General features: G+C 44.2%; 1 protein-coding gene across 3 annotated transcripts in view; it reads right to left on the reverse strand.

The window, feature by feature from the left end:
• Window positions 1-26,558, reverse strand: part of SH3D21 (SH3 domain containing 21) — a 228,756-nt gene that overhangs the window by 116,597 nt on the left and 85,601 nt on the right. For all 3 annotated transcript variants that reach the window (XM_063954398.1, XM_063954394.1, XM_063954397.1), the window contains exons 6-10: window positions 26,402-26,484; window positions 18,888-18,927; window positions 7,607-7,719; window positions 5,963-6,061; window positions 2,414-2,459 (exon numbers count right to left, since the gene is read on the reverse strand). In XM_063954398.1, coding sequence (XP_063810468.1) covers window positions 2,414-2,459; window positions 5,963-6,061; window positions 7,607-7,719; window positions 18,888-18,927; window positions 26,402-26,484 — 381 coding nt within the window. The remainder of the gene's footprint in view (window positions 1-2,413; window positions 2,460-5,962; window positions 6,062-7,606; window positions 7,720-18,887; window positions 18,928-26,401; window positions 26,485-26,558) is intronic.

Genomic DNA, 26,558 nt, shown 5'->3' on the forward strand with positions numbered 1-26,558 from the left:
GGCCACTGAAAATGGCCCACAGTGCCAGTTACATTGCCACACAGTGCCAGATACAATGCCCCACAGTGCCAGATACATGCCCCACAGTGCCAGATACATGCCCCACAGTGCCAGATACATGCCCCACAGTGCCAGATACACTGCCCCACAGTGCCAGTTACATTGCTGCCAGATACATTGCCCCACAGTGCCAGTTACATTGCCAGATACATTGCCCCACAGTGCCAGTTACATTGCCACACAGTGCCAGTTACATTGCCCCACAGTGCCAGATACATTGCCCCACAGTGCCAGATACATGCCCCACTGTGCCAGATACATTGCCCCACAGTGCCAGATACATCACACAGTGCCAGATACATGCCCCACAGTGCCAGTTACATTGCCCCACAGTGCCAGATACATTGCCCCACTGTGCCAGATACATGCCCCACTGTGCCAGATACATGCCCCACTGTGCCCCACTGTGCCAGATACATGCCCCACTGTGCCAGATACATGCCCCACTGTGCCAGATACATGCCCCACTGTGCCCCACTGTGCCAGATACATGCCCCACTGTGCCAGATACATGCCCCACTGTGCCAGATACATGCCCCACTGTGCCCCACTGTGCCAGATTCATGCCCCACTGTGCGCCCCCCCCCCCCCCCCCCCCGGTCACTCACCGCCTGTTGTGTCTGTGAGGGGAGGAGAGCCTCTCCTTCCCCTCACTACTTCTGGTCTCCGACGGCTGTGTTGCGCCGGTTCGCCAGCCAATCAGAGCTTGCAGATCGGCAGCCAACAGGAGCCGGTCCGCAAGCTCTGATTGGCTAACGCCGGAGACCAGACACACGCAGCGCTGCTGGCAGCGCTGCTAGTGCTCTGGCGGCGGTGAGGGGAGGGAGAGACGCTGCGCTCTCCTCCCCTCACATTTCGGCGTGATGGGGGCGAGTGGGGCATGATGCCCTGGCCGACGGCGGCGCCCCCCTCTCCTGGGCCTGCCAAGGCGCCCAGGGCACGTGCCCCACTCACCCTACCCTTGTTACGCCTCTGCTCCCTCCTCCTCCTTCTCTCCTGCCCGGGAATCGGTATCTCTGCCAGAAGCTGTACTGAGGAGCCTGAGCCAGCGGAGACAGTAATTTCTTTCTTTCTTTCTGTCTGCCTTAATGTGCAAAAAGGGGGATGCTGTCTGCCTTAATGTGTAAAAAAGGGGGACGCTGTCTGCCGTAATGTGTAAAAAGGGGGAATCTGCCTGCCGTAATGTGTAAAAAGGGCACGCTGTCTGCCGTAATGTGTAACAAGGGCAAGCTGTCTGCCAGTATTGTGTAAAAAGGGCATGCTGTCTGCCGTTATGTGTAAAAAGAGGGACGCTGTCTGCCGTAATGTGCAAAAAGGGCATGCTGTCTGCCGTTATGTGTATAAAGGGGACGCTGTCTGCCGTTATGTGTAAAAAGGGGGATGCTGTCTGCCGTTATGTGTAAAAAGGGCACGCTGTCTGCCGTTATGTGTAAAAAGGGGATGCTGTCTGCCGTAATGTGTAAAAAGGGGGATGCTGTCTGCCGTTATGTGTAAAAAGGGGGACGCTGTCTGCCGTAATGTGTAAAAAGGGTAATCTGTCCACTGTACGGTGTAAAGGGGGCTCTACCTGGTGTAGTGGTGCTACTGTGCGGCGTAATATGAATAATGGAGACTACTGTGCACCGTTTTATTAATTGGTATTATTTTGTGGCCACACCCCTACCCCATGAAGCCACGCCCCTATGTATTTTTGCGCGCGCCACGGCGCGCACTGCCCCTGTTTTACATGCAGGGGTGGGGCTCCGGGTGTAGTATGGTATGCCGGCAATCGGGCTCCCGGCGACCAGCATACCGGCGCCGGGAGCCTGACTACCGGCATACTGACAGCGTGGCGAGCGCAAATGAGCCCTTTGCTGCAGACACGGTGGCGCGCTACGCGCGCCACACTATTTATACTCCCTCCAGGGGGGTCATGGACCCCCACGAGGGAGAAAATATGTCGGTATGCCGGGTGTCGGGATTCCGGCACGGTGTACTGTGCGCCGGGATCCCGACATTCGACAACCAGAAGACCACCTGGGGCTCCGATGCCGTTTCTTGCACACAGTGCTAAAATGTCTAGTTACGGCACTGTTGCTAGGTATCTATTTCTCTGGCCCTGAACAGGTCCCCCTCACCAGATCCTCTCCAGGGGTGAGGGGGTGGACTTGGATGGGATGAGGGAGGGCAAAGCATTTTGTCGCACCTGGGCCCATCGCTCGCTAGTTCCGCCACTGTGCTGAAACCTATAGCAATCTATTTATTATTCAGAATTCAACAAAATAAACATCACATATTCTAGAAACTAATATGAAAAGGTGTCAATTCAATGATATCTGGAAAATTGGGCTATTTAAAGTCCCAATTAACTCACGTGGTCCTTTCAAAGTTGCAGTTCGTGTAGGAGGCTTGCTGGCTTTCTGTAACCATTAAAAATAAAAATAAAAGTGATTATGGCATATGACTAATAAAGCATTAAGCCAGTGGTTCCCAAACTTTTCTAAATCACAGCGCCCTAGAGCATAAGAATTGTTTTCACATATCCCTAGGCCAAAAGTTTCTTACTGAGAAATGTACAAAGAAATATTGAATTAAGTAAATTGTGTTTTATGTCATCCTTTGGTTCCACTGTGTGGAGAGGGACAGGATTAATTTCTGTTTGTCCACATAGTTTATGATTGGCAGACACCAGCTCTAGTTTTGTCTTTATATAAGATTTAAACATGATATAATCGTCGTGGTCATACACAAAATAATAACAGTTTATGTAGAAAAAGTTCAACAGTGACACTAATGATGGTTTGGTGAACTGAACTTTACACCATTTTTGGGTGTGGGAGCTTTTACATTTTTATTGTGTGTCTTGTTAGTTTTTTGTTTTATATGTACAGTATTTAAAATGATTTGTAGATGATATAATGATAGGGGACAGGTCATACACAATTATAAAAATGTATGTAGAAAAAAAGCAATAATTGGTAATAGTACTCTTTTTTCTTATAAATAAGAAGGGTCTTTTTGGCAAATGAAATGATTTGTAATGAATTTAATAAATTAGCCACAAAGTTCAAAAGTACAACATAAATTACTGAACATTTTTGTAACTGTATTATAAACACAGATACAGTACATTGATATACTGTACCAACCATTAACATACCCTTAGGGGTGTATTCAATACCCGTCGGAAACTGCCGTCTTGTCGGAAAGACGGCAGTTTATGACAGGTTCAGTTCAGAAGGGGTTCCAACCTATTCAATGCGGCCCCGTTTTTTCCGACAAGTCGGGAAATCCGGAATTGTCGGAAAGCTGTCGGAATGCATGTGGATCGGTGGAATAGCCGCTGAGCCACATGCTTCTGTCGGAAAGGGGACCAAATCCGACAGGTTTTGGTCCCGTTTCCGAGAATGTCAATCCGACTCTGTAAAAAGTCGGATTGACATTGCCGCCGCCTCCTCCATCCACCCTGCCCAGCTGATAACCTCTCTCTCCAGGGTGAGCAGCAGCACTGGGGTGAAAGAGAAGCAGCACCGGGGAGAGCAGCAGAGCCCAGGTGAGAGTGGAGCAGCGCCGGGGAGAGCAGCAGCGCCGGGGTGAGAGAGGAGCAGCGCCGGGGAGAGCAGCAGCGCTGGGGTGAGAGAGGAGCAGCGCCAGGGAGAGCAGCAGCGCCGGGGTGAGAGAGGAGCAGCACCCGGGTGAGCAGCAGCGGACAAATCTGACAGTCGAATTTGGTCACTCTTTGAATAGGGGTTGTCGGATCCATTCCAACAAATGCATGTCGGAATGGATCCGACTCTTATTGAATATACCCCTTACAGTTTTTGGGCCACACGGTGTGAGACGCCTGACGTGACTTAGAGCGCCACCATGAAGTGTACTAATGGTGTACTAAGTAGCTAATAGTGTACTATAATTTAGCATTAGTAATTTTTGTTGCCAAGAAATTGGTTCAAATTAGCAAATTAGGCATAATGATGCCTGGTGCGAGTCACGTCACTTATATAACACTTCTGTGTTTTGCATTTTACCAAGGCACATTTAAAAATAATAATTGCATCTTAAGGGGGGAATTCAATTAGCGGGCTAATTGATCCCCCGTGCCTGTTCAATTAGCCCCCACTGGCAGAACTTATTGGGATTTTTTTAAAGCATGTGAACAGAAGCAAAAAAAAAAAAAACCTGATAACTAGCAGGTTAACAGGTGCCGCAAGCAACCCTGTTAATACACAACTTTGTGAACTTTTCACAAATTCTGTGTGTTAATGTCCATTAACCCATGTTAACGTTCGTTAACACATTAACTTAACAGGTGTTAAAAAGGGTGAAAAAGGGAGCAATAAAAATAAATAAATGCTTATTAAAGTGGGTGTGCAGGTTATAATGTAGGGTAACAGATTGTATTGCTGTATTGTGCAATGTAACAGGAAGTGGTATGGGCTGTGTGTGCATTACTAGGCTCTTTGACAGGATGTTTCACGTCTATTTCTTGCAGTTATCACATAGCATGAACCCTAAGTGACTTTACAATATTAAGATAGCATTCTTTACCACTGCTTAATGTGGCCATACATGGCACAGTTTTGTCACTCACAGTATAACTTCTGCAGTGTATTTTCTGTTCAAAGTCAGAGATCACTGATTGCGTTGGAGGTTCACAGTTCTACATTTGTGTACGAGTTTTGCTGTTTTCGTTTCACATTTAAAGTGTTTTGTAAATATTTTAACCCAATTTAAATAATATTCTTGAATAATAAAGAGCTTTTTTAAAGTTTTTCATTAAAACTACAAACACAACAAAGTTCACCTTTCAATCTTACAAATAAGCATAATTGGAATCCTAGAAAGCTACAGTGTGCTGTATTCATGGGATGGACTTATACGAACAAGTGCAAACGTGGCCCAACTTGTTCCAAAGTGTGCTCCTGCAGCAGACACTTGTTCATGAAGGTATAAAATGGGTAGAGGGGCACTGATTAGATCAATTGCTAATGAAATGGCTTACCAAGTTTGAAAAGGGGGTCATTGTAGGCTGCGTGATGTCATGTGTCTGGACTGGTATGCAGAAAATTTTGTAACCAGGATGGACTGGCCAGCTCAGAGTCCAGATCTTAAGCCCACTGAGAAACTCTAGAACTAATTGGAGCGAAGGGTGCATTCTAGACCCACTCGACCTCTTGAGTGTTGCAGTTAATCACTGTACTTAAGGCGGAATGGCAAAGTATACTGCCTGTTGTTGTCCAGGAACTTGTTTGCCAAGAAGGGGTAGCAATCACTGCATGTGGCGGACCTACAAAGTACTGACATCAATAAAATCTCGATCTATTTGCTGTCAGTGTCCAATCACTTTTGTCTACATATTGTAGTTACATATTTTTAATCATTCAGACTGCTACAAATTTGAGCAAATTTGTATACCAATTCATCAAACCTCTTTGAGAAACAGTAAGTGGATGGATTGAGCATCCCCACTTAGCTATGCTCATTCACCAATCATATCCTAGTGTTGGCTTACAAGCTGAAATGGACCTGTGCACCAATGTCAGCTTTTACACTTAGGGGGGTATTCAATTAGAACATTTTTCACCCGTTTTAAGGTCGAATTTACATTCAAAACTGGTCAAAAAATCTGCACGGGGGCGAAAACCATGTGGATCGGTGAATTTGCCACCGATCCACGTGTTTTGTCGAATTTGAAGGCATTTTCGTCCGTTTTTGCCCATGACAAAAAACAACGAAAAGGCATGGGCGAAAATGGATTAAAAAACGGGCGAAAACACCTGCTTATTGAGTACACTGTGGTCGAATTAGTGCCGATTTTCCAACTGTCGGAAAAATCAGCATTAATTGAATATACCCCTTAAATGAATTTTGATGGATAAATAATCACATGGGGGCCATACATGCTTAAATCAGCTCTACTTACATTTGGTAAATCTGGAGGTATTGTTATCACAAAATTATCTGGAAACAAGCCAATTTTTCCTTTAAGTTCTCCTCGCCACCAACCCTCATCTTCTGTCTCCTGCAGTGCAGAAACATATTTTGTAATTCATTTGAGATTTGGAAAACATAGAAAGCTAATACCCCTTTCACATCGCACAAATAACCCGGTATCGACACGGCATATTGCCGTGTCGAAACGGGTCAGTGTGCGATGTTAAAGCACTTTGGCCGAATTAGCGGGTCGCCTGACCCGGTAATTCAACCCGGTAAAAAAGAAGGGTTATTACCAGGTTGAATACCGGGTCAGGCGCAGTGTGAATGGGAGCCGTTTCGATGCGACACGGCTCCCATTCACAGCATAGGGAGAGGCGGCGCAGGAGATGAGCTTAACTCTCAGCGCCACCTCCCCCCCGCCCCTGCTGCTGCGTCCCCCCGCTGCTATGGCAACCGACCCGGTATATTGCCGGGCCGGAAAGCCACCAAAATAGAGCAAATGCCGGATCCCACCCGGTAAGGACACGTTTCTAATACCGGGTGGGATCCAGCATTTGCAATCTGAAAGCGGTATTAGATTATTCAACATACTCAGTCTTTTTTTATTACTGTTTTGTTTTAAACTGTAAAGTGCAACAGAATATACTGGCGCTATATTCATATTCTCTCACAGCAGCAATGGAGCCGGAAATGGGGGGTGGGATGGAGCCACTACAGTGCGGATGGGGTGGGGAACAGCAGAGAGGGGGTGGGGCCTGTAGAAGCTGGGGGCAGGGCAGAGACTGTGGTGACTGGAGCCACGCACTACATGAATCTACTTAGCTGCAATGGTTTTAAACTGACAATTACATCCAGCTTCATAGAGTTAGTGAGGCTGCTAGTTCAAGTTCCATAAAGTATTTTGAAGTCGTCTTTGTGTTTTAAAACTGGTAAGGTTGCTTTAGTAATTACATTTTAATTTACCTTGCCTGGGGCGATCATTATTTTGAGACTGTTGGAACATCTGAATATCATTAGCACTAGGGAGGGGCTGTCAGTAATTGAGACATAGGAGGCAAAGTAATAATAATGTTTCTAAATATGAAAGATGAATTAACCCTTTGCCTCCCTGATACCCTGTCCCATTTCCTGATACGATTGCATCTGATTAGATACACCCACCAGAGACTGCTGAAAGGTAATCTTCCAGCTGACTTCAGACTCACAAGGCACAGTCTAAGCCCCTCAGCTCCCCACCTCCGTTCCTACCTAGTACCCTCTTCCCTCCCCTTCACAATGAATCGTCCACACCCCACTGCTGGCTTCTTAGCTTCTATTCTTCCTATATAAAACAGTAGGGTTTGGGTTTTTTTTGTAACTGTAAAACTATTTTTACAAATATGTTCAGAAAATGTTATTTTTAATTAACAAATTTTCATCACCAAATCTGAATATTTGTTAAAACAATATACTGAATCAGGTTTAAATAGCTATTATTTACATAATTTAAATACAAATTTTGGGGGCATTTTTGGAAAAAATATTAGCAAGGTAAATGGTTAAAGTAGATGTTTTACATAATTTGTGATGCCGCGTATAAATGCATTAATTAGTTGAGCATTGCTTGGATAACAGATTGGGATCACCATACCTTGCTGATAACTGATACCACATCCCCCTTTTTCAGAGCAAGCTCATCTGGCATTGAAGGAACATAGTCAAACATAACCCTGGCCAGCTCATTGGTGTGAAATACTGTAGAATCTATGGATAAAAATAAAGAAAAAGTAATAATGTAATAGATACAACTGAGAAATTTTATTACATTTTACCTTTGTAATCTGATTATATTGATGCTTCAACATTAAGCAGAGGCCTTGACTTAAATCACCATGTTTTATTTGTTTATATACTCTTTCCTGCTCCATATTGTATAGCTCTGTGACTATGTCGAAGATCTATCATAACAACAGGCATAATGGTGAGGGCACAGATCTAAATAATGGATTTCTGAAGAATGTGGAAAATGGCATAAGTGTCAGCAAGACATGGGGGGAATTCAATTGTTATCGCCCCCGATCTCCGTCTAAAGTGACGGGAGATCGCAGGGGGCAATATACAATTGGTGTACCCTATTGCGCTGATCGCGCCCATTAGTGTCAGGTTTAGCTGCGTAAAGCGCCTAAACCCGACTAAACTAATAGGCGCAATCAGGAAAAGTGCTCTTTGGGAGACCAAATGGATCACGTTTCACACATTTCAGCTCGCCACCCCCAGCGGGTGCAAGCTGAAATGTAGATGCCGGCAGCCGATCGCACCCGAATGGAGCTACTTTTGAATAGCTTCGTTGGGGGCCAACTAGTGGCTGTCGCCCACAAATACATTTGAATCTCGCCCATGGAGTCACTGGTGTCCCACACAAAGTCAACAGTGTAGAGGAGAAGAATCAGTCTCAATAGTACACAATCAAAAGTCAATTTTTAATCAAATATTTTGAGTCTGACGTCACAATGGAAAATCAACTTCATATTGGCATAAGAATTATAATCCTGATGGTAATGCATTATGCTGTATTTACAGTAATGCCGACACAATAAAAATGCTGTAAATTATATTACTCCTGAGTATGCATTCTGCGCTCAACATTTGGTCTTTCAACAGCATAACTACCTCCCATCTACATATATATATTGTAGATGACTAATTTTTTATGTGTTCTACTGGCTACACATTTGTACAGAGAACTCCCAAACATAGATTATGGCAAGTATTGCTTTACTGTAATATCACTATAATGAATATACCAGGACACACATGATCCTTTCTAGCCAAAGGAATATGGACCCTATTCAGGTTGGATCGCACAATGTGGCCGATTATCGAACGACTGCACATGTGCAGCATTCGCATTGCTCCTGTGCACCCACGATTAGCGATTGTTTCTGCAAATGCATTGTGATTCAATGCAATCACAATTTGATTGACAGTAAAAAGCCAGTGTTTAGGGGAGAAAACATTTTGTGGGTGTGTTTGTAGAAACGCAGGCATGGCAATGCATTTTTCGGGTGGGTCTCTGGCGTCAATGATGACCACTTCCAGCCACTTGTGTATGCCGAATTGTGGACGACCTTGTCTGGCGCAGATGGAAAAACTTTTAATGTTCTGGTATTTGCGTATGGTTATGCGATCACATTGCGCATTGCGATGCATTCACAGTTTCTGCCATGGGCGTTTTTTCTGGGCGGCAACTATTTGATCACAGTAACTACTTTTAGCAAGATTAGCGACCCAACCTGAACAGGGTCCTATATCACAATATATTAGCATCTGTGGTTTGGGCGATAAAATATAATTGACTGGCTGTTTCTTACACAAGGCATATCTAAATATACTCTGAAAGCCAGGTGACAATAAGCAGGTATCTGAAACAAACATCAACATACATTACCCCCTTCATTTAGTTATACAGAGGTTTTTTTTGGAAACTATAACTCTTAAATCTTGAGAGTTAAATATGTCTTAAATAACTCCTGATAAATTATCCTGTTTAGACCATATTTATAAAACAATCTATGAAGATTCTTGATTTAACAGTTACCCAGCCAGGGTTGGACTGGCCCACAGGGGCAACGCCCGGTGGGCTCCAGTGCCTGAGGACCCTCCCCCGTCTCTAGGGATCAGGTTCCAGACTGTGCACTTGAATTACACATTATACATGTTCCTTTATACTGCACAGGACTATGCATTTTCTACAGTGCATTAATCTGGTAAATTATCATGCATGGATGGAATATATTTATAAATGGGCTCAGACCATACACTCTCATGGTTAGCCAAGCCTCTGTGTTGGTTAGCCAAGCCCCTGTGTTGGCTAGCCACATCCCTGTGCATGAGCCCTTACCACTGCATTCCCCCAGTGAGCCCTTCATGCCCCAGTCTGACACTGTACCCAGCTGCCATGAGCATTCTGCAGCCCTAAAATAATGGACAGGAGATCATAGGAGATTCGTTCAGGATCCCGGTGGTCGGGATCCTGGCAGTCAAAATACAGACACAGGAATCTCAACACTACTTGGAATGCCGACACCGGCATCCCGAACAGGGTCACCAGCCCGGTGCCGGAATCGTGACCGATGGGATCCCGAGCGAGCACCCAACGGGCCGCAGAAAAGGTAAACCATGTGTGGGTGGGGGAGGTTAGGTTTAGGCTGCAGGGGAAGGGTTAGGGTTAGGCTGCGGACCGGGAGGGGAGGTTAGGTTTAGGCTGAGGGGAGGGGGGGTTAAGTTTAGGCACCCCCCCCCCCCCCAGGGATGCTGCGGGGGAAGGAGGGTTTGGTTTAGGCTCCTGGAAGGGAGGGTTAGTGGACCGGGGGAGGTAAGTAAATTTAGCTTCCCCTGCCGCGGTCGGTATTCAGACCACCGGCATCCTGACCGCTGGCATTTCAATCCCAAACCGATCATATATACTGTATCTAACTGCACAGTAAAATGCTATTTCTTAATATGTATGTTGGTTTCCTCATAAAAATGTCTCGTGTCATGCACACGGAATATTTTTCTGCAAGTCTGCAGTTTCTCTCCACTTACACAATGAAATACACTACCCTATTAGCAGCAATGTTGCCTATAGTAGACATTATTTAAAAATCTGTCAATAAATGAAGCTATTAGTACAGATATGTAAATCAGTATAAATTACCCATGTTCCCTTTAAAATGTAAGAATTTTAGTTTTAGTTTAACTTTGTGTTTAATAGCATTGTTTTACGATCCTGTGCAGAGTGTGATATCATTGTATTACGATCCTGTGCAGAATGTGATAGCATTGTATTACAATCCTGTGTAGAGTTTGATAGCGTTGTATTACGATACTGTCCAGTGTGATAGCATTGTATTACGATCCTGTCCAGAGTGTGATAGCATTGTATTACGATCCTGTGCAGAGTGTGATATCTTTGTATTATGATCCTGTCCAGTATGTGATAGCATTGTATTATGATCCTGTACAGTGCGTGATAGCACTGTATGACGATCCTGTCCAGTGTATGATAACATTGTATTATGATCCTGTCCAGTGTGTGATAGCGTTGTATTACAATCATGTCCAGAGTTGATAGCGTTGTATTGCGATACTGTCCAGTGTGTGATAGCATAGTATTATGATCCTGTCCAGTGTGAGATAGCATTGTATTATGATCCTGTCCAGTGTGTGATAGCATTGTATTATGATCCTGTCCAGTGTGTGATAGCATTGTATTATGATACTGTCCAGTGTGTGATAGCACTGTATTATGATCCTGTCCAGTGTGAGATAGCATTGTATTATGATCCTGTCCAGTGTATGATAGCATTGTATCATGACCCTGTCCAGTGTGTGATAGCATTGTATTATGATACTGTCCAGTGTGTGATAGCATTGTATTATGATCCTGTCCAGTGTGTGATAGCATTGTATTCCGATCCTGTCCAATGTGTGATAGCATTGTATTACGATCCTGTCCAGTGTGTGATAGCATTGTATTACGATCCTGTCCAGTGTATGATAGGATTGTATTATGATCCTGTCCAGTGTGTGATAGCATTGTATTATGATCCTGTCCAGTGTGTGATAGCATTGTATTATGATACTGTTCAGTGTGTGATAGCACTGTATCACAATCCTATCCAGTGGTCTTGGCATTGCATGGTAGCTCTTGTGCAGAGGTCATCTACATCTGCCTGGTATATGGTGTGCCCGTGATGATGTGTATAAATGCACCTGCCCAGTTACAAAGTGTCACTGTAAATTGTAATTATATGTTGAGGACCCTTAAAAAGTGAGTTAGGCAAATTGATTAACGATGACAATGAAAAAGCAGAGAAATTGAACAAATTCTTTTTGTCAGTATTTACTAGAGAGGAAAAAATGGTGGGAACATTACATAACAACAGAAATCATAATGTCCCATTACAAAATAATTGTTTGAGTGAGGATGAAGTCCGTGAGCGTTTACTTAAAATTAAGATTAATAATTCTCCGGGGCTTGATGGACTACACCCAAGGGTTCTAATGGAGCTAAGACCAGAAATAGCAAGGCCATTATACTTCATTTTCAAAGATTCAATTACATTAGGCTCAGTACAGAGGGACTGGAGAATAGCAGATGTAGTGCCATTATTTAGGGAAATAAGACACATCCTGGAAATTATAGACCGGTAAGTCTGACATCTATAGTTTGGAAAATATTGGAAGGCATATTAAGAGATAGCATTCAGGAGTACATAGTGTGCTACAAGACCATTAGTAAGAACAAGCATGGGTTTGTGAGGGATAGGTCATGTCAAACTAACTTAATTAGCGTCTATGAAGAAGTGAGTGAAAACTTAGACCTGGGAAAAGTTGTGGATGTGATCTTTAGATTTTGCTAAAGCTTTTGACACAGTGCCTCACATGAGGTTGTTTTATAAATTAAGAGAGCTTTGGCTAGGAAGCAACATTTGTACTTGGGTCAAAAATTGGCTGGAAAATAGGAAACAGAGAGTGGTGGTCAATGGAACATTTTCAAGCTGGGCTACAGTATTAAGTGGTGGACCCCAAGGTTCTGCACTAGGCCCACTTCTGTTTAACATATTAATGACATAGGAGATGGTCTTGAGAGCAAAGTGTCCATTTTTGTAGATGACACTAAACTGTGTAAGATATAATTAAATCAGATCAGGATGTAGACTCTCTGCAGAACAACTTAATTAAACTGGATGTTTGGGCAGTTAAGTGAAGTATGAAGTTTAAAATTGAGAAATGTAAAGTTATGTATTTTGGGGCCAAAAACAAACATGCATAAATTAAATGGGGTAAATGTAGGAAAATCGGTAATGGAGAAGGATTTGGGGGTGCTCATTGACAGTAGACTTAGCAGTGCCCAATGTCAGGGTCAGCAGCAAAGGCCAATACGGTATTAGCATGCATAAAACGGGGAATAGAGACAAGGGAAGCCAGTATGATCCTGCCACTGTATAAATCATTGGTACAGCCGCATCTAGAGTATAGTATACAGTTCTGGGCACCACACTACAAAATATACTGCACATCATGGAACTTGAAAAGGTACAGAGAAGTTGATTAAGGGCTAAGAGTCATTGGATTATGAGGAAAAGCTTACTAGGTCAGATATGTTTACATTAGAAAAGAGGCGTCTAAAGGTCCATACACACTTAACGATAAAATGAGCGACGTTGCTCATTTTCCCCCTCCTTGAGCGACGTCGCTCATTTTATCGTCAAGTGTGTGCCGCCAGCAACGACCGATGCGCGGCCCCGCGGGTCGGCAACGATCGTCGCTGTCGGTAGGGCATGCATGAAGGATGTGGACTGTCGTCCACGACCTTCATGCAGGGCTGGCGGGGGCGTGACGTCACTGAGCGATATGAGCTGTCATATCGCTCAGTGTGTACAGGCGGCCGCCGACCGGCCGGCCCGGGAGGGGGAAACGTTAGACGATGTCGCTCACAGAGCGACATCGTCTAATGTGTATGGGCCTTAAGAGGAGACATGATTAATATTTACAAATACATTAAAGGTCAATACATGGAACTATCAGGCGATTTGCTTATCAAGAGATCTGTACACAGGACACGCGGTCACCCCCTAAGGTTCGAGGAGAGGAAGATTCATACCCAGCGAAGGAAGGGTTTCTTCACAGTAAAGATATGGAATTCTCTGCCAGAGAATGTTGTAATGTCTGAGTTTAAAAAAGGGTTAGACAAATTTTTAGCAGAAAAAGGCATCCAAGGATATAATCTGTAATAATAATGTATGGTAGTATGTGGGGCAGTAAAAGCAAAACAAGAGCATAGCAGAAGATCAAATATAAGTTTAACTCGATGGACAAATTGTCTTTTTTCAACCTCGACAACTATGTTAGTCACTATGCATTAAAAACATGCATATAAAACTTTACAAGGGAATACCTTCTCATGTTTATGCATTCTTATAGGCAATACTACATTTTACTATACTTGTTAAATGTCATTGCAAGAGTGACACATCCTTATCTATGAGAAGCTTCAATGACAACTTTAGTACAGGTCTATTCTTGCTCCATAGTGTAATGCTAAAATCCCTGCAGATATTTCCAAGATAAGCCCTTCTACAAGCCCATCCCTTCTTGTTTATAGGAAAGCTCAGCACAAGACAAAAGACAAAGAAGGAGACAGCCTGCATTTGTATAGTGCACTGTTGCATTGTGAATTGATGGCTATTCTGGACAATATATGATCAAATTGGGTTCACACAAAAGTGGAAAGCACAGGCCAACAGTACCAGAAGAATAATGGATACTGGAGAAATGTACAGGTTTAGGAAATGCAAATTAATGTCATACTTTGTACTGCATGTGTAAGATTAATTGTAGGATATGCTACTATGCATGTTCTTAGCCCAGTACTATATACACCCTCCAATTGTACCGCTTTTTCATGGTCTATGCCAGCCAAAACAGGGAATGTACTGGGAGCAGTGTCTCCTAATCTCTATAGCTTTCTACTGCAGTGCTGCTGCACGCCCCCTTTACCCATGGCGTGCCCCCTTTCCTCATCCGTACCGGTTTTATTTATTTATTTTATTTATTAATGCTTTCTTATATAGTGCAGCAAATTCTGTTGTGCTTTACAATTGGAAACAGCAATAACATAAAACAAAATAATTGGAAACAGTGAAAAAGCAAGACTGAGTAATAACAGACAGTCATAGAAGTAGGAAGGCCCTGCTCGTAAGCTTACGATTTTTAAACTCAGGGTATGTATATGCCATTACTTGGCAACAGCTTCCCTGCACAGCATCTCTCATACAGGGGAGGATGCAGCAAGCAGAAAACTGCCTCCAAAAATGCAGTTTCCGGAGGTTTGGCTGCATAACACATATGCATCAAGCCCCGGAATGCGATAGATTCCGGGGTTTGTATGTGGTGGACAATGCCTATGGGCTTTTATTGCGCTACCCCTTCTGACAGGATCCCTCCCGCCACACACGAGGCGAACGCATCACTCGACGCATGCGCATCTAGGGCTCCAGGTCCTAAACCTGGAAGTCCTTTTATCACAAAGGATAGCTCTTACCGCAAGAGCTGTCCTTTGTGATTTTCTCCATGCATGCGGCATTAGCATGCGCCGATATGCATGCGGAGAGTGGCGGGATGCATCACAAGCAAAATGCAATGCTTGCTACGTCCTGCCCACCGGATCTTATTCTACTGCACTGCTATAAAGTTACCAGTTTTATCAGGGGGACATTGATCGGCCCAGTATTTCTGAGCGGCTGGATCTTTATTTTATTTGCTTACACATATACATATGTCCTTGTTCAATTTGAGTACGTACCATAGTGCACATTAGAGAACAATGGCCACATACATATGCAAAGGAAGCCATCATGTGACCAGATTCACGACTGTCCCAATCGCCAAGTGCCCATGCACACTGCTGTATAGGGTCAATTACTTATGTCTAACCTAATAACCTAACTGTCCATCACAATCCCATCTCATATGGACCCCTTTACCAATTCCCTCGGATATCAATTAATCACTTTATGTTCAAAAAGTGTATAATACATCAATTCATTCATTAGCCCCAGGTTAATTCAGAGAAGAAACACTGTGTAATGCAAATGCTTACCTCAAGATATGTGTTGTCTTGACATTTGCAATAATGTCCACATAATGTAAAGGAGAACCTGTCATTATCTATCCATCACCACTTTTTGTTGCATAACATTTTTATATATATATATATATATATATATATATATATATATAAAAATAGCAGCAGCAGCAGCACACAGATCAGTTAATCTCAAGGAAGCAGACATCTGATAGCATTTACAATGTAACACAGTGCCCCCAGATTACTGTGCAGATAGATTTCCCTTGGTTTGGATGCTGGTAGAGATCTGTCACATTATTTCATAACTGCATACTGCTAAACACTTCTGTCACTTTTATGCTTTATTTAACAGAGTTTTGTGCGTACTACTCTTTCATTTTGTATAGTCAATCAACAGAATTAATGGTTATACTTTTTTGGCTGCTACTATCTTAAATTGCAAACCGTGTTATTAGTTTTATTAAGTATGTCATACTGCGGGAGATTCAAATGTTTTAAAAGTCAGTTGGGAGTCTATTTTTTTCCTATCTAATAGACAGGAAAAAACAGACACCCAGCCGACTTTTCAAACATTTGAATCTCCCCCACTGTGTCATATATACAAATTACTGACTGTATTCAGTAAACACACCAGGTTTCACCCAACACTTTGCTACCTGGCCCAGAATAAGGGAGATTGCCAGACTCTCTCGGGAGTCCAGGAAATCACCCACCATTTCAAAAGCCAGCAAGCATGATAATATGCTTCCTCTAGTTAACAAACACCATATATTTTATATGCAAATAAATAACAAGTAGCATTGTAACATGTATTTCTCACGGGTGTGGTATGGTATGCCGGCGGCCGGGCTTCCGGCGACCAGCATACCGGCACCTGAAGCCCGACCGTTGGCATACCGACAGCGTGGTGAGCGCAAATGAGCCCCTTGCGGGCTCGCTGCGCTCGCCACGCTGCAGGCACGATGGCGCGCTACGCTATTTATTCTCCCTCCAGGGGGGACCCCCACAAGGGAGAAAAACTGACGGTATGCCGGCTGTCGGGGATTCCGGCGCCGGTATACTGTGCGCCGGGATCCCGACAGTCGGCAACCTGAAGACCACCCATTTCTCACTTAGCAAAAGGGTACATACAAACACAAGGTAGAGAATCCAAAAACATATATACAATCCGATCCCTTATTTTTTAAAAAGTAAATGCATGCAAATATATAGATGATTAGATATGTTTAATCAACTGAAGTTCTGTGTCTGTGTGGTAGGTTTTCATACAAAACACCACATCAGCTATACTGTCACTGATGGTCTATTTATTATTATATGGCCATATGTCTGATTTTATTTGTTATTATTGCTAATTGCATTGATAAAATACCACTTATCAATGCAGCTGAACTTGGCTGCCTTGGCGATACTGTACTGGAGTGGTGAGAGTTACATGACTGCACTGCTGGGCCAGTCTGTGTATGGCCTGCCTGCTGTTGCAGATAAGTAGGCCTCTCCATGCTTTGTATGGGAAGCTTATATCTGTTCAAGCCCACAAATCTTTGCTGGTGTGGGCTACTCCTTCATATAGTCCAGGTGTTAGGGAACTTTTTTACCCTTTACCCCAAAATATATTTAGATATGCCGACGTTACCCCCTTGATTTGAAAGGAAGGAAATCATATATTATTGTGCATATTTTTGTGCATATTGTGCAAATTATTATTATTATTTTTTTGTTTTGTTATTTTCGCCAATTATTTTTTGCCAATGAATGGGTTAATTAACACTTTCTCCCCAAAACACCAGAATGAATGTAAGAAAGATGGATGAGGGGGGAAGGACACGACTTTTAGGAGACAGATGGTCACATCCTCACCTCAGTAATGTCAGTGGTAATTTCCCGCTGTTATGTGGGCCACTGTTTGATCCTGCGGAACTCCGTCAGTGGTCAGCCACAGAACACTTCAAGTTCTGTGTGTGGGTTGGTGGGCCGTGGGCGGGAGGACAGGACAGTGCAGGACGGGTAGGCATGAGGAAGCGCGGTGTGACGTTAGCACGTCACACCGTGGCCAGGAGCACAGCACAGGGCGGCCAGGAGCACAGCACAGGGCGGGCATGAGGGAGTGCGGTGTGAAGTCAGCACGTCACATCGTGTGCTGGACGGGGCTGTTTCTCTGGTAATTTACCCCTGTTCCCTGACCACTGATATAGTCCCTCTCTGTCCATTTAGCTTTTCATCCTATTATTAATACGCTGAATAATATTTTGTGGTATACTCAGGGGTAAGCCCTTTTTTCAAATTTTCTAATTTTTTATATTTATAATTAGCTCCATAAATACAAAGAAATCAGTGAAATCATTCCAGAAATTAATAAAGTAAGCATCTGTACACTTAGTGGCCTCTTTATCAATGAATATTTGTGGTATATACCCCAAAAGCGCCCAATTTCCGGGAGTGCCTGCAAATATTAATTATCCCTCAAATGTATGTACGAAAGAGTCGAGGGACCACAGCAGATATCTGAGCTATCTGATGCCGTCTCCAATTTTCCATTATAGAAGTAGCACCAATAGCTTTCTATGGGGGTGCATTTATTGTGGAATTTGCACCGGTAGCTAATGTCATTTTTAGATGGTGTTAGCCATTGCAGCCTATAGGAGACTTATCACGTCATTTACCAGGAGAGGGATCTGAAGAATCTCTCCCTGTAAATTACCCCCCTCCCCCCCCCCCCCCCCCATATAAGCACATTGACGACGCAGGGTCCCAAGAAAGAAGGGATGTGATCACATTTAGTGATCACTTCCCTTTCTTACTCACCACTGGGATGGACACTTCTGGTGATCCTGTTCCTGTGGGTGTTTTTAATACATCCTAACAATCCTTAAATTTCATATTGCCGCAATATAAAAAAAATTGTAATTATCGGGCGTAGAACCCGAAAAGTAATAAATATGGCCCTGAAAATGGGCAGCACAGTTGATGTAATGGCTAGCATTACTGCCTCACAGTACTGAGTTCTTCGGTTCAATGCCCACCTAATGGTGTAAGGTTTGTATATTCTCCCCGCACTTGCTCCATTGGGTGCCATCTAGTGGCCGCTGCCATGCAAAATACTTGAATTCCCCCCAGAGGTGAGGACCAGCTTAAGCCAATTATTATATAGGATAATGATGCAGTGGCCGATTGTCTGGGTGCATAGTGTGTCTGGGTTATGTGAAAAGAAAGTAAAGACACATGAATATATGCATAGCTAATCAGTTTGGGACCAGCAAGATGGCATTTATCACACACTACTACAGTACTTTACCTTTCTGCTTATTCACTGCAGCCTTTTCTTCTTGTTTTGTCTGTAAGAGAAGGAACCATAATCATATAGGAATACTTATATGTATACCCAGGAACATAACGCTTACATGCCAAACTGGAATAAGATTTCTACAAAAAATATTCCCCAATTAAGAAAACTGGAAACTGAAAAATCAATTTGCCAAATGCTGCAAAAGTCTAGGTTACACTGTATTGTCTCCATCCCCCCTTCCCTTTCCCCTTCCCGCTTTCTCAAGCACAACCCCCTCTCAAGTACACGCACCAGAGACATTTCTTGAGTCAAAGAAGGACAGCTGAATTTAAGTCCAGAGACATGGGATCAATACTTTACATATTAGTGACCACACAACACTGATAGAAGTCAGCATGATCTCAATAAGAGCACTCATTAAGCTCATGAAGTAAAATTACAAATTGTAAATATGCCATTTAGTTTCTAATCACACATACATTTTTACATTCAGCCTAACCCTGGCTCTACTTTGTATACAAGTGTGTCTGGCTATGCAAGGACTGAGATGCCAACATTGAGCATCTTCAGATGGTATTATACTGCTTGGAGCATCTTTGGACACCACTATCGGTGGCACCAGACCTACAGTAGGTGCAGATTTTTGGTCTGAATATTTAAGGATCTGTGTATACTTAATCACTCTCTTGACACACCAGCAACACTTCCATAAGATGGACTATCTTTATGCGTCTGAACAGCCACCTTCCAGCAATGCCCAGTATATTTCCTAGAGATGAGCGCCTGAAATTTTTCGGGTTTTGTGTTTTGGTTTTGGGTTCGGTTCCGCTGCCGTGTTTTGGGTTCGACCGCGTTTTGGCAAAACCTCACCGAATTTTTTTTGTCGGATTCGGGTGTGTTTTGGATTCAGGTGTTTTTTTCAAAAAACCCTAAAAAACAGCTTAAATCATAGAATTTGGGGGTCATTTTGATCCCATATTATTATTAACCTCAAAAACCATAATTTCCACTCATTTTCAGTCTATTCTGAATACCTCACACCTCACAATATTATTTTTAGTCCTAAAATTTGCACCGAGGTCGCTGGATGACTAAGCTAAGCGACCCTAGTGGCCGACACAAACACCTGGCCCATCTAGGAGTGGCACTGCAGTGTCACGCAGGATGGCCCTTCCAAAAAACACTCCCCAAACAGCACATGACGCAAAGAAAAAAAGAGGTGCAATGAGGTAGCTGTGTGACTAAGCTCAGCGACCCAAGTGCCCGACACAAACACCTGGCCCATCTAGGAGTGGCACTGCAGTGTCACGCAGGATGTCCCTTCCAAAAAACCCTCCCCAAACAGCACATGACGCAAAGAAAAAAAGAGGCGCAATGAGGTAGCTGTGTGAGTAAGATTAGCGACCCTAGTGGCCGACACAAACACCGGGCCCATCTAGGAGTGGCACTGCAGTGTCACGCAGGATGTCCCTTCAAAAAAACCCTCCCCAAACAGCACATGACGTAAAGAAAAATAAAAGAAAAAAGAGGTGCAAGATGGAATTGTCCTTGGGCCCTCCCACCCACCCTTATGTTGTATAAACAGGACATGCACACTTTAACCAACCCATCATTTCAGTGACAGGGTCTGCCACACGACTGTGACTGATATGACGGGTTGGTTTGGACCCCCACCAAAAAAGAAGCAATTAATCTCTCCTTGCACAAACTGGCTCTACAGAGGCAAGATGTCCACCTCATCATCATCCTCCGATATATCACCGTGTACATCCCCCTCCTCACAGATTATCAATTCGTCCCCACTGGAATCCACCATCTCAGCTCCCTGTGTACTTTGTGGAGGCAATTGCTGCTGGTCAATGTCTCAGCGGAGGAATTGATTATAATTCATTTTAATGAACATCATCTTCTCCACATTTTCTGGATGTAACCTCGTACGCCGATTGCTGACAAGGTGAGCGGCGGCACTAAACACTCTTTCGGAGTACACACTTGTGGGAGGGCAACTTAGGTAGAATAAAGCCAGTTTGTGCAAGGGCCTCCAAATTGCCTCTTTTTCCTGCCAGTATAAGTACGGACTGTGTGACGTGCCTACTTGGATGCGGTCACTCATATAATCCTCCACCATTCTTTCAATGTTGAGAGAATCATATGCAGTGACAGTAGACGACATGTCCGTAATCGTTGTCAGGTCCTTCAGTCCGGACCAGATGTCAGCATCAGCAGTCGCTCCAGACTGCCCTGCATCACCGCCAGCGGGTGGGCTCGGAATTCTGAGCCTTTTCCTCGCACCCCCAGTTGCGGGAGAATGTGAAGGAGGAGATGTTGACAGGTCGCGTTCCGCTTGACTTGACAATTTTGTCACCAGCAGGTCTTTGCACCCCAGCAGACTTGTGTCTGCCGGAAAGAGAGATCCAAGGTAGGTTTTAAATCTAGGATCGAGCACGGTGGCCAAAATGTAGTGCTCTGATTTCAACAGATTGACCACCCGTGAATCCTTGTTAAGCGAATTAAGGGCTGCATCCACAAGTCCCACATGCCTAGCGGAATCGCTCCCTTTTAGCTCCTTCTTCAATGCCTCCAGCTTCTTCTGCAAAAGCCTGATGAGGGGAATGACCTGACTCAGGCTGGCAGTGTCTGAACTGACTTCACGTGTGGCAAGTTCAAAGGGCATCAGAACCTTGCACAACGTTGAAATCATTCTCCACTGCGCTTGAGACAGGTGCATTCCACCTCCTATATCGTGCTCAATTGTATAGGCTTGAATGGCCTTTTGCTGCTCCTCCAACCTCTGAAGCATATAGAGGGTTGAATTCCACCTCGTTACCACTTCTTGCTTCAGATGATGGCAGGGCAGGTTCAGTAGTTTTTGGTGGTGCTCCAGTCTTCTGTACGTGGTGCCTGTACGCCGAAAGTGTCCCGCAATTCTTATGGCCACCGACAGCATCTCTTGCACGCCCCTGTCGTTTTTTAAAAAATTCTGCACCACCAAATTCAAGGTATGTGCAAAACATGGGACGTGCTGGAATTTGCCCATATTTAATGCACACACAATATTGCTGGCGTTGTCCGATGCCACAAATCCACAGGAGAGTCCAATTGGGGTAAGCCATTCTGCGATGATCTTCCTCAGTTGCCGTAAGAGGTTTTCAGCTGTGTGCGTATTCTGGAAAGCGGTGATACAAAGCGTAGCCTGCCTAGGAAAGAGTTGGCGTTTGCGAGATGCTGCTACTGGTGCCGCCGCTGCTGTTCTTGCGGCGGGAGTCCATACATCTACCCAGTGGGCTGTCACAGTCATATAGTCCTGACCCTGCCCTGCTCCACTTGTCCACATGTCCGTGGTTAAGTGGACATTGGGTACAACTGCATTTTTTAGGACACTGGTGAGTCTTTTTCTGACGTCCGTGTACATTCTCGGTATCGCCTGCCTACAGAAGTGGAACCTAGATGGTATTTGGTAACGGGGGCACACTGCCTCAATAAATTGTCTAGTTCCCTGTGAACTAACGGTGGATACCGGACGCACGTCTAACACCAACATAGTTGTCAAGGACTCAGTTATCCGCTTTGCAACAGGATGACTGCTGTGATATTTCATCTTCCTCGCAAAGGACTGTTGGACAGTCAATTGCTTACTGGAAGTAGTACAAGTGGGCTTACGACTTCCCCTCTGGGATGACCATCGACTCCCAGCAGCAACAACAGCAGCGCCAGCAGCAGTAGGCGTTACACGCAAGGATGCATCGGAGGAATCCCAGGCAGGAGAGGACTCGTCAGAATTGCCAGTGACATGGCCTGCAGGACTATTGGCATTCCTGGGGAAGGAGGAAATTGACACTGAGGGAGTTGGTGGGGTGGTTTGCGTGAGCTTGGTTACAAGAGGAAGGGATTTACTGGTCAGTGGACTGCTTCCGCTGTCGGCCCAAGTTTTTGAACTTGTCACTGACTTATTATGAATGCGCTGCAGGTGACGTATAAGGGAGGATGTTCCGAGGTGGTTAACGTCCTTACCCCTACTTATTACAGCTTGACAAAGGGAACACACGGCTTGACACCTGTTGTCCGCATTTCTGGTGAAATACTTCCACACCGAAGAGCTGATTTTTTTGGTATTTTCACCAGGCATGTCAACGGCCCTATTCCTCCCATGGACAACAGGTGTCTCCCCGGGTGCCTGACTTAAACAAACCACCTCACCATCAGAATCCTCCTGGTCAATTTCCTCCCCAGCGCCAGCAACACCCATATCCTCCTCATCCTGGTGTACTTCAACACTGACATCTTCAATCTGACTATCAGGAACTGGACTGCGGGTGCTCCTTCCAGCACTTGCAGGGGGCGTGCAAATGGTGGAAGGCGCATGCTCTTCACGTCCAGTGTTGGGAAGGTCAGGCATCGCAACCGACACAATTGGACTCTCCTTGTGGATTTGGGATTTCGAAGAACGCACAGTTCTTTGCGGTGCTACTGCTTTTGCCAGCTTGAGTCTTTTCATTTTTCTAGCGAGAGGCTGAGTGCCTCCATCCTCATGTGAAGCTGAACCACTAGCCATGAACATAGGCCAGGGCCTCAGCCGTTCCTTGCCACTCCGTGTGGTAAATGGCATATTGGCAAGTTTACGCTTCTCCTCCGACAATTTTATTTTAGGTTTTGGAGTCCTTTTTTTACTGATATTTGGTGTTTTGGATTTGACATGCTCTGTACTATGACATTGGGCATCGGCCTTGGCAGACGACGTTGCTGGCATTTCATCGTCTCGGCCATGACTAGTGGCAGCAGCTTCAGCACGAGGTGGAAGTGGATCTTGATCTTTCCCTAATTTTGGAACCTCAACATTTTTGTTCTCCATATTTTAATAGGCACAACTAAAAGGCACCTCAGGTAAACAATGGAGATGGATGGATACTAGTATACAATTATGGATGGACTGCCGAGTGCCGACACAGAGGTAGCTACAGCCGTGGACTACCGTACTGTACTGTGTCTGCTGCTAATATAGACTGGTTGATAAAGAGATGTAGTAGTAGTATGTATGTATAAAGAAGAAAGAAAAAAAAACCACGGGTAGGTGGTATACAATTATGGACGGACTGCCCAGTGCCGACACAGAGGTAGCTACAGCCGTGGACTACCGTACTGTACTGTGTCTGCTGCTAATATAGACTGGTTGATAAAGAGATGTAGTAGTAGTATGTATGTATAAAGAAGAAAGAAAAAAAAACCACGGGTAGGTGGTATACAATTATGGACGGACTGCCGAGTGCCGACACAGAGGTAGCTACAGCCGTGGACTACCGTACTGTACTGTGTCTGCTGCTAATATAGACTGGTTGATAAAGAGATGTAGTAGTAGTATGTATGTATAAAGAAGAAAGAAAAAAAAACCACGGGTAGGTGGTATACAATTATGGACGGACTGCCCAGTGCCGACACAGAGGTAGCTACAGCCGTGGACTACCGTACTGTACTGTGTCTGCTGCTAATATAGACTGGTTGATAAAGAGATGTAGTAGTAGTATGTATGTATAAAGAAGAAAGAAAAAAAAACCACGGGTAGGTGGTATACAATTATGGACGGACTGCCCAGTGCCGACACAGAGGTAGCTACAGCCGTGGACTACCGTACTGTACTGTGTCTGCTGCTAATATAGACTGGTTGATAAAGAGATGTAGTAGTAGTAGTATGTATGTATAAAGAAGAAAGAAAAAAAAACCACGGGTAGGTGGTATACAATTATGGACGGACTGCCCAGTGCCGACACAGAGGTAGCTACAGCCGTGGACTACCGTACTGTACTGTGTCTGCTGCTAATATAGACTGGTTGATAAAGAGATGTAGTAGTAGTATGTATGTATAAAGAAGAAAGAAAAAAAAACCACGGGTAGGTGGTATACAATTATGGACGGACTGCCCAGTGCCGACACAGAGGTAGCTACAGCCGTGGACTACCGTACTGTACTGTGTCTGCTGCTAATATAGACTGGTTGATAAAGAGATGTAGTAGTAGTAGTATGTATGTATAAAGAAGAAAGAAAAAAAAAACACGGGTAGGTGGTATACAATTATGGACGGACTGCCGAGTGCCGACACAGAGGTAGCTACAGCCGTGGACTACCGTACTGTACTGTGTCTGCTGCTAATATAGACTGGTTGATAAAGAGATGTAGTAGTAGTATGTATGTATAAAGAAGAAAGAAAAAAAAACCACGGGTAGGTGGTATACAATTATGGACGGACTGCCGAGTGCCGACACAGAGGTAGCTACAGCCGTGAACTACCGTACTGTGTCTGCTGCGACTGGATGATAAATAATGATATAAAAAATATATATATATCACTACTGCAGCCGGACAGGTATATATTATATAATGACGGACCTGCTGGACACTGTCTGTCAGCAGAATTAGTTTTTTATAGAATAAAAAAAAAAACACCACACAAGTGAAGTCACACGACGAGTGTTTAACTTTTTCAGGCAATCACAATATAGTATACTATACTACTAACTATACTGGTGGTCAGTGTGGTCAGGTCACTGGTCAGTCACACTGGCAGTGGCACTCCTGCAGCAAAAGTGTGCACTGTTTAATTTTAATAATAATATGTACTCCTGGCTCCTGCTATAACCTATAACTGGCACTGCAGTGCTCCCCAGTCTCCCCCACAATTATAAGATGTGTGAGCTGAGCACAGTCAGATACGAGTGTTTAACTTTTTCAGGCAATCACAATATAGTATACTATACTACTAACTATACTGGTGGTCAGTGTGGTCAGGTCACTGGTCAGTCACACTGGCAGTGGCACTCCTGCAGCAAAAGTGTGCACTGTTTAATTTTAATAATAATATGTACTCCTGGCTCCTGCTATAACCTATAACTGGCACTGCAGTGCTCCCCAGTCTCCCCCACAATTATAAGATGTGTGAGTTGAGCACAGTCAGATATATACATAGATGATGCAGCACACTGGGCTGAGCAGTGCACACACAGATATGGTATGTGACTGAGTCACTGTGTATCGTTTTTTTCAGGCAGAGAACGGATATATTAAATAAAACTGCACTGTCTGGTGGTCACTGTGGTCAGTCACTAGTAAACTCTGCACTCTCTACAGTTCTACAGTACTCCTAAGCTCCAGTAAATCAGGTCAATCTCTCTCTCTCTCTCTTCTAATCTAAATGGAGAGGACGCCAGCCACGTCCTCTCCCTATCAATCTCAATGCACGTGTGAAAATGGCGGCGACGCGCGGCTCCTTATATAGAATCCGAGTCTCGCGAGAATCCGACAGCGTCATGATGACGTTCGGGCGCGCTCGGGTTAACCGAGCAAGGCGGGAAGATCCGAGTCGCTCGGACCCGTGAAAAAAAACATGAAGTTCGTGCGGGTTCGGATTCAGAGAAACCGAACCCGCTCATCTCTAATATTTCCAATACATTTCTGATACTGTCTATCTGAATCGCAACTGCACTTCTGTTTGTAAATACCTGTGTATTATATTCCCTTCATCATAAGCATCTTACCGTCTCCTTTACACTTGGAGCAAAGCTTATTTCCATCATTTTTGGTCTTTGTTTATTGTTCTTCTTGAAATTGGTCACCTTATCTGCACAAGATGAAACATAAGTAATATCAATAAATCATGGCAATTGGAAAATGAAAGATTAAACAAGGCACAAA

The sequence above is a fragment of the Pseudophryne corroboree genome, chromosome 2 (genome assembly GCF_028390025.1).
Source record: "Pseudophryne corroboree isolate aPseCor3 chromosome 2, aPseCor3.hap2, whole genome shotgun sequence".
NCBI classification, from domain to species: domain Eukaryota; kingdom Metazoa; phylum Chordata; class Amphibia; order Anura; family Myobatrachidae; genus Pseudophryne; species Pseudophryne corroboree.